This window comes from Ahaetulla prasina, chromosome 2 (genome assembly GCF_028640845.1).
Source record: "Ahaetulla prasina isolate Xishuangbanna chromosome 2, ASM2864084v1, whole genome shotgun sequence".
NCBI lineage: Eukaryota > Metazoa > Chordata > Lepidosauria > Squamata > Colubridae > Ahaetulla > Ahaetulla prasina.
The window spans coordinates 211,155,480-211,175,467 of record NC_080540.1 but is presented as its reverse complement, the minus strand read 5'-3'; the positions used below and the strand labels follow the sequence as shown (position 1 = coordinate 211,175,467).

Here is a 19,988-nt window from a genome sequence, read left to right as displayed (position 1 = left end):
TAAAAGACCAGATAAATGGAAAATTCATTGCTCTAGATCAGGGCCTTTTTTCCCTAAGCAGTATGAATGGCAATGATAGCAACTTATTTCAGCCAACTTGGATGCATTTCCACAACTGGGGGGAGGGGGGAATATTCCTGTGCTGTGAGATGTATTTGTGGAAAATACTACTAAAAGTTTATTTCGTGAATTTTTCCAAAGAACATATGGTTTATGCATCAGGAATCCTTGTATACAATACGATTTTGAGAAATTATACACAGGCTTTTGTAGTTGTTGCACCAGTATTTGTACTAATTGTTGCACCAGTATTTCAGACAAAATATATGGAGGGAAGAAAGGAGGGAGGGAGGGAGGGAGGGAGGGAAGGAAGGAAGGAAGGAAGGAAGGAAGGAAGGAAGGAAGGAAACAAAACAATTGTATTTTTTGAAAGAGGAAAATCTTTGGCAAATGGATCAGGTTTAATGGGAATTAGATAACAATGACACAACTAAGGGCTAGATAAAATCAAAGAAATGTACAATATATAAAAAACTTCTTTCCCTGATTCATTGTCTAATGCCAAAAAATTTCTAATGACAGCTACCCACCTGCCTATACTTGCAGAATGCAAACTGGTTCTAATAGTAACACACGTAGACCTCTTCAAAAATAATTTAAGCACATATAGAAGTAAGCCCCATTTCAGTCTTTGTACTAGATTGTAAAATCAGAGATTTATTATAGCGCTTTTTAATTTAACTTCCTCCCAAGCAATTCAAACAACTCCGTCCCTCCCTCCTTCTCTCTTTGAAGTCAATCCCTTATGAAGGGAGGAAGAGGAATAATTCTTTCCAAAGAACAGAAAAGTATTTTTCATACACCCTTCTGCACATGTACAAAGGCCAAACAAGAGAATCTTGTATATCCATCTCAGAAAATGCCTGACATTGTGTCTGCCATTTCCGTCCAGCCAATGCAAGAGGATAGCTCCCCTTTCTCCTAAAAGGGGAGAAAAAAATCTCTTGATGGCATGAGTGATGTGGAGTCCAGTCGAGTTTCACAAGAGGGTTCATTGTTTTTCCTTGTGACTGAGATGACTTGAACCTCTGGCTGGAGCATTCAGGAGCTGGCAAATGGCATCATCCCACAGAATTGCTGAAATGTTGAATCTTGGGGCAGAGTCAAAGCAGAAGAGATTTCCCCGTCCTCTATGCTCTTTTCTTCCCTCTGAGTAAAATATTTCAAACAGAAGGAAATGATTTCATAGTTTGATCACTTTTCTCATTTTAACAAGGCTGCTTTTGAAATATCCAAAGCAATAGAGAATATAAAAATTCTTTTTCCACAGCATGTCTCTTTTCTCTGGAGATTACATAGGAGTGATTTATATAGCTTACATAGGCAAGAAAATGGACCTTGGGCAGGCAGAGATTCAAATTATAAAAGGAAAGTTTTATATTTGAAAAGAAACCCTGCAAAACTAAAGACTGGCGCAATTTCCAACAGACGGCAATCTTAATCATACTTTACTGAAGTCAAATCGCTTAGAAATTGCACTGAGCAAATTTGAACTGAGACACTAAAGCAAAAATTTGCCAGTTTATTGTGTGAAATTTCTTAATTGACAATTCAAATGTCATTTGTCTGGCTGCACAGCTCAAGATATTTACACTTAATTTTGTCCCATGGTATAAATAGTGTGAGAAATAGCCTTGACCTCACAATTGGAACTATCAAGAATACAAAGCCAAGGGTACAGAGATTAATTGTGTACTATCAACTTCATCCTGAAGGTCAAGAGCTTCAGTCCACTCGTATTTCCTACAACAAATGTTATTACTATATTCAACAATTATATTATTCCTAAAATGAGATATGAGCAACATTAATGATAGACATGCTATTCATTTTTACAAGACAGTAAACTTTCTGTGTTAATATTCCTCTAATCATTCTTCCCTAATTTGTCAGATCCAGGATGCTGGATCATAACTTCAGTATAAGCCAGAATATAAGCAAAAGTCTTAAGAGTTGACTTTATATCCTGTTCTGGCTTGTCTAAAATTTTTAATCTTCGTAGGTGAAATTATAGTTAACTGAAGAGATAATAGTTTGTTTATTTTTTACAGTAAAGAGAGAAATGAAGGGATTAAGTGCACATCTACAAGATTCATTCATTAAACTGAGTTTATCATTTGAACCTGTCTAATGCTCCATTATGTAAGGGGAAAATTATAACAACACACATTACTTGGGGACATAAATGGATACTGATTGACTTGAAAACCACAAAGAACCCATGTGGTTAAACCCAATTAGGTTTAATACAACCTGTATTGCTGCATTAATTTTTAATAAGGCATTCATTCTCTTGAATTCAGCCCTTGAGGGTGCTCTGGCACATCAAAGGCAGTGAATCGAGAGATTTTGGAAGATAAGTGTTTAAAAATGCAACAGAGTTAGAACATTGTTTGCACAGCTGCAGCAAAAGATGCTTTTTAGTCTATAGCCAAGGATTTTCTAGTAGGTGCGAGTTTAAGAGTGGTGATGGGAATAGCTCTACTTGGCACAAGGGCTTTATTTTATCAGAACGATGACCTTGGCTTCCTTTCACATTCTATTGTTTATTTTGGCCTTTTCTATCACTGTTACTAGCAATTCACCTTGATGTGGTGTAAGGGTTTATATTCCTGATAAGCGTGTGCAACAAGGATACAGTATAAAACAGGAAGGAAAGTAGAAGCTTGTGGTATACATAAGATCATATGAAGCAACACAATTTATGCTTCTACACTGATACTCAAACTAATACTTGATATGTACCTCTCTCTGGACAAATATGCATAAATTATAAAAACCTGAACATGAAAATTAATGTATTAGAGAAAATCGTATGAGAAGGCATATATTAAAAGTACATGCTTCCAAAACCTGATCAGAGAAATTGTATACAAAAATGTATATAGTTTGAAAGCGTAAGAATTTTCAGGTGGACCTTAAAGGAGCGTTTTGAAAACAATGTGGGAAAAATGCAGAATGAAAAAGTGCTTGTAGAAACGTGAACAACATCAAAGAAAGAACTGTTTTGTTCGTACTTAGGACAGCTAGGATATGTTGTCATTTGCTAAATGAATCACTCTAACAAGGCAATTAAGACATATTTCAATAGAGAAGTGCTTATCTGGAGATCCTGCTGACTTTGATCCCGCCAATCTCAATGGTTTCTCATGCTCTTCATCCCTCTCTGCAGACTGATTCAGAAATAAATTTACAGATTTTGCATACTCCATAGAACTTGGAGGAGGAAAGTAAGTTTACATTTTCATAACTTCATTGTGATTGGTGGCACAAGAGGAAGAGAACAATTGAGGGGTCCTTGGTAATCTCTAAGCTTGGTTGTTTTCTTGCAGACATTTCATTACCCAAACTAAGTAAGGGCATCAGTGTTCAGAGAACAATTAGTATTTAAAATGTTCAAGCAAGAAAATTGGTATCTGAGATCATGTAAGCATATTCAGCAAATTGTTCTGAGAATTCAAGGAAATCAGTGCTGAGAAACACTACCACAACTTTTCAGTTTGGAAGCCAGCCTCAATTTTGCCAAACCAAACTAACCTCTAACTTCAACTCGATGGGGGGGGGGGCGGAATAAAGCAGTAAATTCAAGAACTGAGTTCTCTTCTGAAATAAAAGCAGAAAATCATTGCTATAGTTTTGCTTTTTATATAAATAAGTATATTGTTAAATTGAATGGATCATAAATTTAACTGATATACAAGTAAAGGATAGTTCTTGCTCTCCCTAAATTTGTCATTTTTAGTCAGTATTAATGGGAAATAACTGAAAATGATTCAGGAGGGCAGAGAGTGCCAATTGGGAAAAGCTAATGTTTTCCACTTAAGACAGTGAAAATGGAATCTGCCAGTAATTATTGTTGTTGTGAGCTGCCCAAAGGTGCTTAGGATGGGCGACCAAATAAATCTTTTAAATACATGGGAATGCAAAATAAATCCTTAAAGATGGATTGAGTTGAAATAACAAATGTTCGTGAAAATGAAATGGAATGCTTTGGAACAAACTTGATGTTTTTGCCAGCTGTGATTTAAAGAAAATGTGTAGTGCTTATGGGTAGTAAATACAAAAATAGGAAACATTGGAAGTATTAGGAAGCCTTGAATTAATTACTGCACACCTAAAAGTAGTTTTTATCCTTAAGCACATTCTCAAGTATAACAAGACTTGACTTCTAGACTTCACATTGCCAATAATTATAAAATAATATGGAAGTCAATATTGAGATACCCTGAAAAACATATAAGAGTCTTGCCTCTGCTGTTTTTTTAATGCCATTATTAACAAGATTTAGAAAATATTTGTGGTATGATATGAAAAATGTATTATTTAAATTTTTTTACAATCCTGTAAAAGGCTGTATAATTTTCTGAATGTTTATATTGAAAATACATTTATACGTGTGGAAAAATACCTCTATTTATCCCTGTGTTGAATGGGCAAGAATCACAAACCCCCTTGTTTATTGTCAGCAATTTAATTTTTAAAAAGGAAATGACAATTTATCAAAATGTTTTGCAGAATTTTTATTAATCCAGGATAATTCAAATGTCTTGTTGGTTAATTTATTTTATTTATTTATTACTCATATTTAAATGACTACACATCTCACAAAAAACAATTCTGTGTGGTATACAAAAATCAATTTAAAAAAACAAATATATAAAATATATATAAAAGCAATCGTTATAAAAATAGAACAAACATTAAAAATGAAAACCACTATACATAGTTAAAATATATGAACCACAGAGAGAGAGTAAAAAAGATCAGCTACAGTGGAGTCATCTAAATTTCTCCAGTTCTCTATGGGCCCCAGACCTGGTGACATAACTCGGTCCCAAGGGACTTCTGGAATGAAAATATGGATGGAGATAATCTGACTTCAAGATGGAGAAAATGGGGTGGGCGCTACAGCAAAGGGCTACCTCCTGCAACCCATCAAATGTAGATCCATAGATGGTGGTACTCATAACTTGCCTTTTCTGCCAGATTTTAGTTGTGCATTATCAAGTCATTATCAAGAAAATCTTATTTAGTGCTAGATTTGACTAGAAGGGATACTAAAACACAGAAAACAGGCTGCTTTCAGGATAATTTCTGAAAGTGGAAGAAGAAGAATTGCTTTCAATTAAATATCCATTAAAACATCTTGCGAATTAATAGAGGTACTGCTAATAGACTTTGTTACAGTCACTGACAGAATCCTGACATCAACCGGGAGACAAACTCTGCATCAAGTGGGAGATCGAACAGGTTCCTAATAACTTACTTAGCTTACAACTTTGTCAGGAGGGAACTAGTGGGACAGCTATACTGGACCTAATTATTATTGACAGAGAAGAAATGATAGAGAGGGTTGAAGCTGCGAGAACTATGTCATACTGGAATTCAGTATAATGCAGGCACAAGTATTGGAATATAATCAAACCAGTGTCTTAGAGCTGATTTTAATAAACTTAGAGCTTGTGAAGGGTTCCAAGGATGAAAATCTTAAAGGTGAAAACAACTAAAGAAGCTTGGGAAACACTGAAAAATATGATTATAAAAGCCCATCCCAACTCAATACCACTGAAAAAGAAAAAAAAAGAAATCCATGAAGACACAAGCATGGTTGCACAAAGAACTCTCTGATAAACTGAGAGAAAGAAGGATAAGTACAAAAAATGGAAAGAGGGACACATAACTAAAGTAGAATACTAGCAAATAGCCCAAATCTGCAAAGATAAAGTCAAGAAACCCAAGGTTCAAAATGAAGAAAGACTTGCAACAAATGTCAAAATTCTGCAATTTCACAAAATAATGAAATCATTTCTATCTCAAATAATTACATAGGTTATGTTTGTGTTGTAGTGCCATTTAGCAACCAGCTTAGTAATATTAATTTAGTGATATTCCAAAATCACTTTATATTTGCAAGCTGAAAGAAATTCCAGATGTTTATGTTTTTCAGTCAGTTTCCATCGTCTGGTGCTCATTCCATCATGCCCTTCATCCAGTTAGATTAAAACTAAACCAAAATTAGTATTATACCCATATACTCCTCACTAAGAAGTATGCTTTACTACCCAAGGCTCTCTGTTTCCTCTATTTCTTTCCTGAAGTGGATCTCATCCATTAAAATGGATTAACTGGGTCCAAGATCTGGGATTTCCTTTAAAGAAACTCATCATTTATTAAGGCAGGCAAAAAGACGAATGTATAGGGAATTGCTGAGGATTTTTTCTTCTCTTTCATTGAAGCAGCAAGTTCCCAAACTATTGTTTTTTTTAAAGTATATTCACACATATGGGGCATATTCCAGACAGATTGTTAAGTGACAGGAGTTATGAAATAAGCATCTGTGTTATCTTGCAGCATGAGGTTGCTTAGTCAGCTTTAAAAACAGTGATAATACCAAGGGCTAATCTCAGCACAGAAAGGAAATTTGTCCCACCATGGAGGTGAAGGGACTATGTGTAGTCAATCCATCTGTCTCTCACTCTCTCTAAATATGCTATATGTAGACAAGCTCTAGCATAAGCCCTCCCTCCATAAAATAACCCAGTTTTCATTAGATGCCTACACTAGCTCCTTTTCCCATGAACAGTCATTGAAAATGGTGCAAGGAGCAGAAAGCAGTTTCTGAGAACATTCCTGTTTTATTTCAAATCCCTTGCTAAGTAAATGTGTCACATTCCATTGTTTTTTGGCTACCGTGCTTCTCCTCCTCATCCTCAATGATAAGTCTCTTTTGTTTTTACTCTTCCCATTTTTGAACTCGCTGAGTGCATTTTTTTAAAAAAAAGTCACAGATTGTTTTTGTTTCTTGTATCAGTATATTTTCCATAAACTGTGGCATTCCTTGTACAAACTTTATGTTCTTTTCTGAAAGTGTTAAACTCAGAGACTTGTTGGCACATCTGTTTAAAGAAGATGTGATGCTGAGACATGTTAGGAAAATTAAGCATTTCATTAGGGAAAATTAGTCCCAGAAATTGAATCATCTAAAAATGCCAATCAGTGCTAAAGGAGTAGCTGGGAATCAGTGGTGGAATTCAAATTTTTTCACTACCGGTTCTGTGGGCATGGCTTGGTAGGTGTGGTGTGGTATGGAGGCCGTGGCAGGGGAAGGATACTGCAAAATCTCCATTCCCACCCCACTCCAGGGGAAGGATACTGCAAAATCCCCATTTCCTCCCCACTCCTTGGAAGGATATTACAAAATCTCCATTCCCACCCCATTCTGGGGCCAGCCAGAGGTGGTATTTGCCGGTTCTCCGAACTTCTCAAAACTTCTACTACTGGTTCTCCAGAACCTGCTGAATTTCACCTCTCCTGGGAATCCTAGGAGACCAACACACCTGGAACATACCAATTAGGGAAGACTATTTAATGAAATGCAAAGAGCGGTGTGGTGACCTAGAAGTGAGGCCGCTCACCTTTCACGCGGAAGATTGAGAGTTCAACAGATGTTTCTCTATCAGAGCACAAAGAGAAAATTATCTGTGAACTCCACATAGGTATCAGGAAGGGCATCCAGTCAGTAAATGCTCAGCTCCACTCAGTTGCCCTGACTCCACCCTAATAAAAAGGGATTTCATGGTCGTAAAAAGAAAAAAAAAGGAATTTAATTGAATATAATAAAATGAATGGAACTCTGTCCTTTCTGACCACCATGCTTTTAATATATTCATCTAACATAACATAATAACAGAGTTGGAAGGGACCTTGGAGGTCTTCTAGTCCAACCCCCAATCTATGTTGGTCAGGCCTATAAATTGCCATAATCAGGCCTCTCAGGCCAATAGCAGATGTTCCAGTTAGGTTATTGTCTCTGAAATGTTTCACATAGAGTAACAGTTTCCTGTCCTTAGCATAGTGGAGGGATACATGAAATTGGGTCATAGGTCTTCTCTCTTTTTGATCAATGGAATATCTAAGCTAGGTGTGAAATGCAGTGTTAAAATAGGAAGAAATCAAAGTATGTCTGAAATCAGTGGGGTCTGATGAAATAAGTTTGGTGCTCAACTGAAATTTGATGTAAGAGACCAGTCAGTTACTGAGCATATGTTTCGCATGGAAAAGTTCTCGGTTCAATTCCTGACATCATGAGTTAAAATATAATGATGATGTGAAGAGTTACTGCTATAAATACTCTTAATATGCTGGAGAGTCTCTAGCAGCTAGGACAAATTCTACTCTTATGTAAAGAAATAGGTTGCTCTGACATGAAATGCTTCTTGTATTTCCCATGTGTATTTTCTACTTCTAAATCGGGCAGCACTGAACTGTTGTCATGTGGTCAAAGCTTGTCTTCAGTCTTCTGGTGTAATGAGATAGTTGCTAGAAAACTGAAAAGCAAAGGAGGCGATTAAAGAATCAAACATTCCCAAAATAGCAATTGATGTAAGAAGAGGTAATTGTATGGTAGCGTTAATATTCCTACATTAGTAGTAGTAGTAGTAGTGGTAATACTTATCATTATACTATCTTCAGTAAAGCAGGGCAGCATAAATTCATTATATTCTGCTGGACTTGATAGCCAGTGGTTTGCTTAAATCCTCAGTGAATTTAAAGCATAGAGGTGGCTTCATTAGGATTGCCACAAAGATGATATCTATCCCTTTTAGGCTATAAAGCTATGGAGTATGCAATGCAGCTCAAAACACAGTAAAATTTACTTCCAGGTAAGCATGCATGTCTGTTGCTGTTGACTGCCACCCTGTTTAAGTCTTGTTCAAATATGAAAGCTGGGTAACAACTAGAATAAATGGAAACATCAGGCCAGAGGTGGGCTTCCCATAATTTAACAACTGGTTTACCCAGAATTGAAAATGTGAGCACACGTTCACGTGCACCTGCCTTGTGCACATGCATGCTCCATCAAAAACACGGCGATTGTATAGGATGGGATAGCTTTGCTCACGCGCGTGCCTTGTGCACATGCGCACTGCATCAAAAACACGACAATTGTATAGGATGGGATAGCTTCGCTAGCATGTGGCCTTGTGCACTTGTGCGTTGTGTCAAAAACACGGCGATTGTATAAGATCGGATACCGCCAGGGCAGGTGGTTGGGCCCAGCCACTGGCCATAACTACCGGTTCACCGGAACCGCTCTGAACCAGCTGAATCCCATCCCTATATTAGGCCCATCAGCCCAGAAAAAATGGAGGAGGAGGAGAAGGAGGATCTCCCATATTTTATATATTTTATGAATTGTAGAAAGTCTCTTCTGGGAGACTTATGCATGTTCTCAAAACTCTAAATATGCTCATCTGCAAAAAATAGAATTGGGCCTTCTCATATGCTGGTATTTGATGGTGAAGGTGTGGTCTCATTATGTTTAAAGTTTTTTTTCCTTCCTATCATAGTTAACTAGGAAAAGTATACCAGAACCCTTACCAGCTTTTGCAGATGTATAGCCATTGTCCACTTTATGCTTCTTGTGACCTCTTGTGGTGAGCCAAAGAGGGTGCAGTAACAGAGTTGGTTTGAAACTTCATGGTTTGCAGGAAACGGATGGAGGCTTTATTGCCAAAGGAAGAATGTTTTAGAATGTGGCCTCGTTTCATAAGATCTCAAGTCACCCTTAGTGACACTTAGCGATCATTTTCCTCTGAAACTATTCTGGCACGTGTTTTGGGTCTGGATATATTTGAAAGATGTCTAAATAGTTCAGCCTTATATTTCATAATCTTATCTGGGGAAGTGTTTACAAAGAAATGTCATTTAGTATTTTCATAATGTGATGTGAGAAAACTCCAGCTCTTTCCATGAGTCAAGGAGCAGCTTTGAATTTTGAAGGTTTTAGATGTTCTTCTCCTGCAGAATCTTGGTGCTTCCCAGAAAAATGCACATAATATGGGAATAATAAAAAAATGCATCTGGTTAGTTAATGACCCTAATTTAATATTAATGGTTTGAACAAGAAGGAAGGAATGCTGTCTAAATTATTTCTTCTGCCATTTGTATTACTTTAATATGAATCTTTTAATTGTCCTGTCTAATACATTAGTCTGATGTAGGGCTTAAGGCGTTGTGATTGGGCTGGAGAGATGCAGAATCCAATTTGCATTCTGGGTGACCTCTGGACCAGGGGTCTCCAACCTTGGCAACTTTAAGACTTGTGGACTTCAACTGCCAGAACTCCTCAGCCAGCAAGGTTGGAGAACCTGCTCTGGACAATTAGAATTGCTTAGCCGAACCTAGTTGCAACCTAGTGCTGGAAGAAAAGGAAGACTGCTTATACATAATCTTCATTTACTATGAAGTAGTATATTTACTATGAAGTTGCTAGCTCTCAAAATTTAAGTGATGTTAATATCTGCTTAATTTTGTTTTTCATGTAGGCTAACATTTTAGAAAGGCAGATTATTAAATGAAAACTCTGGCATGCAAGCAAGATCTATTATACAGTAGAACCTCCTGTTTATCCAGAATGTGGCATGAAATTCATGCAGTGTGTGTGTGTGTGTGTGTCTTTCTGTCTGTCTTTCTGTCTTTAAATCAATTTTGATTCTAGTGATGTGCACTTTTCCTGGCAAGATTTTTAGAAGTTGTTTGTCACTGCCATCTTCTTCCCAGGGCTGAAAGTGACAGGCCCAAAGATGACTTCAGTGCCTAAAGAAGGACTATAACTCATGATCTAGTTCCGTAATGGCAAACCTATGGCATGCGTGCCACAGGTGGCACATGGCACACTCTCTATGGGCACATGAGCCATCGCCCCAGTTCAGCTCCACTGCGCATGCGCGCATGCCTCCCACCGGTCAGCTGGTTGTTGGGTCTCTGCCACGTATGTGCGGGGGGGGGTGCGTGCGGTGATGCTGCATGTGCATGCGCAGGGGTGGGGAGTTGCCACATGCATGTGTGGTGGTGGAGTGCATGTGCAGGGCCCGGATACACATTGCATTTTGGGGGTTCGGGTGCTTTGGGCACTCAGTCCAGAAAAGGTTAGCCATCACTGATCTATTCTTCTAGCTAAGTGCTTTTAACTACCACACCAAACTGGGTCTCCATCACCTCCCTAGTTGAATATTAATAAATAATTACCTGAATGAAATCTAACATTTAGAATAACCCTAGGAACCTTGATGAAAATGTATCAATGGATTCTGCCATTATCTCCCAGTTTTGGGATAGCTTCTGCTGTCCACTATTTTCTAATTGTATTAGAACTGAATTCCCAAAATGTCGTAGCCATTCTGGCTTTGGAATGATGATTTAAGTCTAACAAGTAAAGGTTATCAAATTTGGGAAATTTCATTTAAGTAATGCAGACACAACCCTGACACAAAAGAGAAACAATAATCCATTACTCATCCCTCAAAAAAAAAAAGGATTAAAGCTCATAGTTTAATGTAAAGTTTGTTTTAACCATAGGGCACCTGGTTTTTCAGTTCTAGTCTTTTCAGCCAAATGTTTCCTGCCACATCTCCTTTTACAAACTGTATGTTTCCTAGCACAGAGCTATTGGGTCATTGATAAAAGAAGAGAAAAATACAAACACTTCCTGTTTATTTTTGGCCTTCAGCAATGATAAGATCCATAGGGGCAGCTTTGTGTGTTTCACAATAATAAATATTTCAAATTGTTTCGACAACCAGCTGGGATTCATCCATTCCACTAATTTCACATATCTTTCTGGCTGTAGCTATCTCTGAAAGGCCTTCCCATCCTCTTTTAAAACTTCTGGTCAGCTTGAATGTTCTGTGCATAAGCAACTCCTGTTCGTTAATCAAAAAAAGTAATTTAAGTCATGTAAAATGTTCCAGACACTAAATGTGAGGTGAATAAAATTTTATATTGGCTATAATTGAAACAGAAATTGTTAATCTGGATCAGAGCCTTTAACTATGTCATGGTTTTGTTTTGTTTTGTTTTGTTTTGTTTTGTTTTGTTTTGTTTTGTTTTACATTAATGTTGTTTCATCCACCTACCAGATAGATACTGATCCTGTTTGATTGATAAGAATATCTCAAAGAACTTGTTACTTACCACAGGAATGGTGTGGGAAGCCCCCTCCCTCCTAGAGAATGAAATATTTGGGGGAAAGAGGCAGAATATTATATTCCCCCAAAGGAGAAATGGAGAAACATATTCTTAAAGGCAAAAAGCAGCCCCAGTCTTCCTGCAATAGGAAACAGCCTCCAGCAGATACCTAAAGTCTTTAAAGATAGATATTTTCTGCCCATTAAGAAATCCAGGCCAGCCTCTTCATAAACAAAATGCCTTCAGCCCAGCTCCTCCAGAAGGGATTAAAAGTAGAAAAACAAAGACTCCTAATACCTACATTCCCCACACAGCTGCAAGGAGAGGAAGTGACCATTTAGACATAATATGATTTGCCCACCACCATTAAAATAGCAAAGGACACAAGGCATTAAGGTTAGCAAGGTTCAATGCCTTAACCTTTGATGCTCATGGATGGGAGATACAATAACATCACTTATGAACAATAGTTTTGCATCTATTCTTCTCCACAATCAAATCAATACAGTAGGTCCTATTTTATTTCATTGCCCTCTCTATTGCTATTGGCACATCCAACTCCGAATCTCACTTTTTACTCATGGTGTGAATTGCTTTGAAACGAAAGTTGCTTTTTTTCCTTTGATGTCTTTTCTACAATGAAATTTCCATAAATGTGTCAAAGTTTTATTCGGTTGCAAATGCAATTAGAAAATTATTTCATTCTTATGCTGGCCAAAAGCAGATGGATAGATGTCAGTATATAACAGCAATATATTCTTTTTTAATATAGATCTGTTAGCAAATTAAGAATGTGCAGTCAACAAAATAAGAACTAGGGACAATGTGATATATTTTAATGTAATAAAAAAAGAAAAAAAACTAGTGAATTTATCGCATAAGATTATGCAATGTAAAAGTGAATATTTATACATCTTAGGCTGGTCTCTGAATTACTTTAAACAGCTGTCCAGCAAGAAGGGACAAAATCACTATGAAATTGTTCAAATAGAGTTTGTTAAGTTGTAGCTTAAGCCCTTGGCTCTAAATTCATATGACTAAAGTGGACTTTATATTAGCTCTGACTATGGGCATCCATAAGGGGTGGCTTATGGGAGGGCAAATGGTGAAAACTGCATTGTGACATGACATGTGAACTTGACTCCTTTTATATGTGCATTTTGATTTGCTAGAAAAGAAGCAATGAACCCTGTGTTTCAATGTCACAATGCAAAATTTTGATACTTTCATACTTGTATTTTAACATTGGAGTAACATATGTAAAGGGTAGTGATTGCATTATGATGTTACGATTCACATTTTGGTACTACTTTGGCTAGCTGAAGGCATCTCTAGCCAGGATGTATGCTTTTAGTTTTATACACAGTGGAATAGTCATTTACTTCAAAAATAGCTGAATAATAGCCTTATTATTATTACCAGTTATTTAAATATAAATTACACTTACGGTTATAAAACATTCTCCAAATTATTAAAATTACTATTAAAACAATGCATACTTGTAGATAGGAAGATGAACTGAATGGAAGATAAAGATGGGTAAAAGATGAGTCTAGCATTGAAAAGGAGGGGAAGAGAAATAAGAAAGCAAAACACTGGGAGAACTGGGTGTGTAGCACAGCTAGTACAACACTTGTGCTGATTTGTTGTTGTTGTGGAGTTTCCATGTGTGTTCTTGTTTGTGTACTGTTAGTCGCTCAGAGTCATGAATTTGGTTTGGGCAGCCATATAAATTGATATAATAAACGAACAAATTGGATGGTGGTGAGGGGAGACAAAGGAACAACTGGACAGGAAGGAAAGAAGAGCAATTTAAATGTTACAAAAAGGATAAAATACAGGCAAACAAACCTCTTGCACAAACTAAGGTTATTCTCCAAAGGCATCTATAGTTTTCAAGAGTCAACAGTGAACAGGATTTGAAGGAGAAAAGGTTATTTGAAATATGTCTGGGTGCAAACATCACAGCTGTTGGTAATTCCTCAAATGAACTGGAGCTATTCAAGGAAAGTTATATTAGATTTAAGAAGCTGACAACAGGATCATTTGTGCTTCTCAGCAGATGTACAAGTAGCCAATCTCTGCCCTCAATGCGCAGATTATTAGTTACAGACTATCTTGATGTTTCTGTTTGGGAGGTATGATACAATTGAGGTATGTAGTTAGCAGGAACAAGGTACAGTATAGAAACTTTATAATAATAATGCTCAGTTACAGAATCAATTGCTTCAAAACATATATCCAATCTACTCATTGTATTAGTTACTTTTAAAAATTTTGGAAGGTGATCAGTTAATCTGCTAAAGTTAATCCAAATTCAGATTCACAAATAAGTATGTGATTGTATGTCTTATTCTTTGAAAATAAGGATCCCTGGCTGAATATATATTTAGAAAGCAAACCAAAACATTGATATATATTTTATATATATAATATATAGAGGAATAAATCTAGATTCATCCCCTGGCTTCATACTGAACATCAATCTCAGACTTCATGTGCCAGCAAATTCTTTCTGACTCCTAGCAACCTCATAGATTAAACTAATCAAGCCTAGTCCAGTTCACAGAGGCTTTCAATGGATAAATGAGAATGAAATTTGAACATGCCAGGACGCTCCTTCAAAAAAGTGTATGATAGAATATATAATATCTAGGCAATATTATATAGCATCTTGAACCCTGGTGGTGCAATGGTTAGAATGCACTATTTGGTTCCTTTTTCTATTCTGGACTTTTTCTTATCCCAGAGTAGTTTCCAACAAGTTTATTGTCTGAATGTAGAATGTACATGTTTAGTTTTTTAGAGCTATGGTGGTGCAGTGGTTAGAATGAAGTATTGCAGGCTGACTCTGCTGACTGCCAGAAGTTCGATCTTGACCGGCTGAAGATTGACTCAGCCTTCCATTCATCCTTCCTCAGTAAAATGAGGAGCCAGATTGTCTGGGGCAATAGGCTGACTCTAAACTGCTTAGAGGGGCTGTAAAGCACCATGAAGTAGTATATAAGTCTAAGTGCTATTGTTATTGGCTATCTTACATAATAATAATAATAATAATAATAATAATAATAATAATAATAATAATAATAATAATAATAATAATAATGTTCAACTAGTGATCTGTGATATGAAATCCAGCATAGTTATCTCGTTTGCTGTGTATACTGTCATTTTAATTTTATAAAATTTAACTATTATTATATAACAGTTATATATAATAATTATATAATATCTAGAAGACCAAATGTATTTTTATTTGTCTTTTCCAGGTGCTTTTATAATCTGCTGGACTCCAGGATTAGTTCTCCTTCTTCTTGATGTTTGCTGCCCACAGTGCGATGTTCTTGCCTATGAAAAGTTCTTCTTGCTGCTCGCGGAATTCAACTCTGCCATGAACCCCATTATCTACTCTTATCGAGACAAAGAAATGAGTGCCACCTTCAAGCAGATTCTTTGCTGTCAGCGCAGTGAGAGCGCCAACGGACCCACCGAAGGCTCTGACCGCTCGGCCTCCTCACTGAATCACACCATTTTGGCTGGTGTACACAGCAGTGATCACTCAGTGGTCTGAACAAAATCCCACTAAGATAAATTTAGTGCTAGGTGAATGCCTAGTTGTGAAGCTATTGACAGCATTGTTGACAGTCTTTGAAGCAAGGAGAATAACAAGTTTTACAAGTTCTTCATATTCACTAATGGGTTATAGTGCTTATTCACCAGTGTCCAGCCCACAAAAATTCCCTAGGCTAGCATTTTTTTCTTTTTTTCTTTTTTCTTTTTTTTTAAAGTATAAGCAGCCCACATTTGGAGTTGAAAAAAAAATTTGGACAAGTCATTTAGGTCACCCAATTAGCCATTCATCAGCTGATGCTTTTATGACACTCCTAACACAAATCATTTCCACTTCTTTAAGCTTCATATGTGCTCCATTGCCTTTTCATTTAGGGCCTAAAGCTTTGTCTTTTCCCCTCGCCTCAAATGCATTTCAGTTTAATAATCCATCTCCCATCACTTCACTTTGGGACACACATTTTCTGGGCAAAGAATGAAACAGCTTTAACTTACATTACAGTGCCAATAACAATGAGAACTATATGAAAATAACAGAAAGAAATAACTATACCTTGTGTTTTATTAGTGTTTGGGAGCATGTTGTGTATATGCAGGTGCATTTAATCCTCACACTGAAATCGGTGGGATATAAAAGTGTTGTCTTGGCTATTTCATCCCTAAATTTTAATTGTCATTAAAGGATGACTGTAAATTGCAACAAAAATCCAACTTTCTTGTGGCCAAATATCTTAATGTGGAATGGAAAAAACCTAAAAGATCAGATCAAAAAGCCATTTCTTTGTTTTCTTGTATGAAGGGGAAGGTTTTTTGTTTTTTTTATAATGAGAGCTGAGACTTATTTGCCAGATTTTAAGATCTGTCCCAGATTTTAGGGAAGGTTGATGCCACAGTCCCAAAAATGGATGACTGAGAAGCGAGTTTATTTTCTGGTGATCAAATGTATTGTCTGGGGGATTGTCTTTTTCTTGCTAAAGGGTTCTGCATGTGAGGATGGTAACATCAAACTCTTTTCCCCCCCAATTTTCTTGATGTTTCAAACAAACTCTGTGACATGGTACTCAGTCTGTCCAAATGCTAGAGTGTAAGTGGAGAAAGAGAGATTGACAGCTGCCCAGGGACATCCTAGGAGGACTTGCTACCTAATTAGGCAGCACCGGGACTAAGTCTGCCTCTTGAAGTGGAAGATAAACCAGGAATCTCTCCATCATTCTCTTCTGCATGGCTTCTGCCACTAATTCATTGCCCAGATGGTCTGTAAAAAAATATCTGAGGATTTCTCAGAGCTATGTAAACTGAGGTGATTACTACAGCTGCCTGTACAAGATAGTTTCCGTAGACATGATCTCACAATGCATTTCTCAACTGTTGCCTTTAGAGCAACATCTACAGCACTCTGTGCCTTAGTTATAATGAAAGACATGATCTGGGTAGCAGGTCTGTGGGTATTGGGTGGACTACTGTATATACTAATCTACCACCCAGAATGAAAATATTTTATAATGTGGTAGAACTGGTCTTGTAGCACCTCTTACAGGCAGCTAGCTGTAAGATGTTGGAGAAAGCAAAAGAATGTTGGACCTGAAACTGAATTATCATTTTTATAGTATCCTTTCATAATTGAAATAGCATCCCAATTTTAATATTTAAGAATGAGAAATTTGAAGCACTGTCTCTTATGTAATTTTGCTTATACCCAACTGTTTCCTGACTCAAAGTGCAAATCCCATTCACAGTTTTTATACAGAACTCCATGAAATAAGTATTTGACAGTAGTCAAATGCAACAAATAAGTCTTAAGAATGAGGAAAGTGACTTTTAAAAACAACATTTCTCTCTGTAATTGTAAGTTCTTAAGATCAAATATAAAAATGTTTACACCGAAGGCTGAGGATTTTTTAGAAGAATTTGGACCATTATGGATAATTGTATAGTGATGGCAATTAGCAGAAGTCCCCTTCTATGTTGAAAACCTGCCTACATAAGAAAATTTGTTTAGAACTTTTGTTCAATCAAATCAATCAAATACTTCCACATGAAGGATAATAGATTTGAGCTAGTGTCATGTTTATTTGGATAGAGTAGGTAGATTTCTAAGAACAAAATATAGCAATGTCAAAAAGATAGACTATTTAGCTATGTACAAAATGACTAGGTTAAAATTAAAGGGAAGTACGGCTGATCCTATCAGAGGGAATACAGGAATCATGAAAGGTTCATCTAATGAAAAATACTATATTAATTTCATAATGAAATTAAGATCAGTGAGCCCATTCGTCTTTACTTATGTAACTTGTATAATAAAACAGATCCAGCTGTTAGAAAGTTTTAAAATACACTACATGCTAAGCCACTAATAAAGTTTTTTCAGTAAGTATATAATATATGCTATGTGTATCTTTTTATCATTTTTCAGATTTGAAGTATTGTAATGAAAATAGTCTTGCAGTAGCTGGAATTCCTATTTGTTTAACTTCTTGAACTTATGTCTTGAGAACATATACTAGGGTTTCCAGAACTTGCTACACATTTTTTCTGCTAGTAAACATATAGTAAATATAGTTTCATTTTCATTGTATGTATAACAAATGTTAGATTTGGTACATTCGGACACCAGCTATCACCAAATCATGGCAGAGGTCACATTGGCAACTGGCTATGGATAAGTAGAACCAAAGGAGGCAGAGAAGAAATTGGAAAAGCTCAGCTTCAGCTGTGGAAATATCATTTGCCTACAACTGAAGGAAGCTCCTAACATCTATAGAGCTATTTTGACTCCCTTTCCTTTTTTTCCCCCCCGGGGCATATGAAAAGCAATGGGGAAGGCATTGTTTGTCTTCTTCTGAGATATTTGTTGTGACTTCCTGTCCAGTCAACCGTTCTGGAATTCCAAGGAAGTCTTTCACCCAAGTGCTAATCTGGACCAATCCTGCTTGGATATTCCACTGAGACACAGTAAGAAGTAGCAGTTGAACCTAGCTCAGGTTTAATCTAGTCCAAATTCGTTACGCACATACTGCCAAAGTACTCAATACTTCAGCTCTTTTCAGTTTCTTGAAAGTACCAGTTTAATTCAGAATGCTAGCTTTAAACCAAAGGAGAGCTATTTTGGAAATGTTCTCCTTTTTATTTATATGATCCTTTGCAATTCTCGAAGGCATTGCGTAAGTTTTATCTCTTGTCTAGCACAAGGCAAGTGTTCTGCTATATTAGGTGTGTTCTGTACTGCCCTTCCACTTTCATAACAACTGCAAGATTTCCTTTACAGTTTAGACAGCTGTCTGAAGACACATTTGCTTATCCTCTCACTGATCACATACAAAATGCCATCATTCTCTCACACAGAAAATTACAAACAGTTTGACATGCCCTTATAAAAAAAAAACATTGTGTTGCTTTTTTGACTCTTTGGGCCTGTAGTGAGGAATTGTTTATTTTTTAGCATTAGAGACCTGGAATTTCTTCATGATTGATTGATTTTACAGTATATCCCAACTTTCCATTCAGGTGCTCAAGTCAGTTCCTTTCCCAAGTTCAGCTCAATCCTGTTGCATTGTATTCCAACAAAAGAGCACGGTGGCTATTGCTGAGAAGACCCACTCAAGGGTTGTTCCTTATTTAGATAACATTGCTTCATTACTTGGTAGCCAAAAGCCATTTTCAAAGCTGCTCTCTATTTTTTTAACCACACATGTCCTCTGAACAACCACACTGAGTGGAGGAAAACTGAAAGGCCAGTTGGGGCAGGACTTACTACATGGTCAAGATTTTTTTTTTAAAGTCACGATTAAGGAGTATATGACTATTTGCATCCAAGAATTCATCCTACTACATCTTGCCCTTTTACATGATCTTACACGTTGTATTTTAGAAACATAATCCATTTTTCAAATTTTTTATTTGTTTATTTTATTGCTAAGCAAGGCAGTTGATAAGTGAGTTGTGGGGAGGTTTTTTGTCATATTTTTTAAAGTTGTGAAGGGAATCACATGGTTGTTAAGCAAATCCATCTTTCCCCCATTGACTTTGCTTGTCAGAAGCCAGCTGGTAGGGTCGCAGATGGTGATCACGTGACCACAGGATGCTGAAAGGGTTGTAAATACATGCCAGTTGCCAAGCACCCAAATTTTGATCACAGGACCATGGGGATGCTGCAATAGTCATAATTGTGAGGACTGGTCGTAAGTTACCTTTTTCAGTGCTGTTGTAACCTTGATGGATGTTAAACAAATGGGCTTTTAAAACAAGGGCTACCTGTAAAGGACATTTTCAAAATGTTAAATGGCTTATTTCTGTCAGCTCTAGTTAAAATGGACTTTTCCTGTGTAGTCAACTGTAAATGTGCATATCTGCAAATCTGCACACAGCCCTATCAGATATAGAAAATT

General features: G+C 36.8%; 1 protein-coding gene across 3 annotated transcripts in view; it reads left to right on the top strand.

Moving 5' to 3' along the window:
• LPAR1 (lysophosphatidic acid receptor 1) overlaps positions 1-17,986 on the top strand; it is a 64,524-nt gene extending 46,538 nt beyond the window's left edge. For all 3 annotated transcript variants that reach the window (XM_058173208.1, XM_058173211.1, XM_058173210.1), the window contains one exon: positions 15,300-17,986. In XM_058173208.1, coding sequence (XP_058029191.1) covers positions 15,300-15,601 — 302 coding nt within the window. In that variant the 3' untranslated portion in view covers positions 15,602-17,986. The remainder of the gene's footprint in view (positions 1-15,299) is intronic.
• Positions 17,987-19,988: the final 2,002 nt, after the last annotated feature.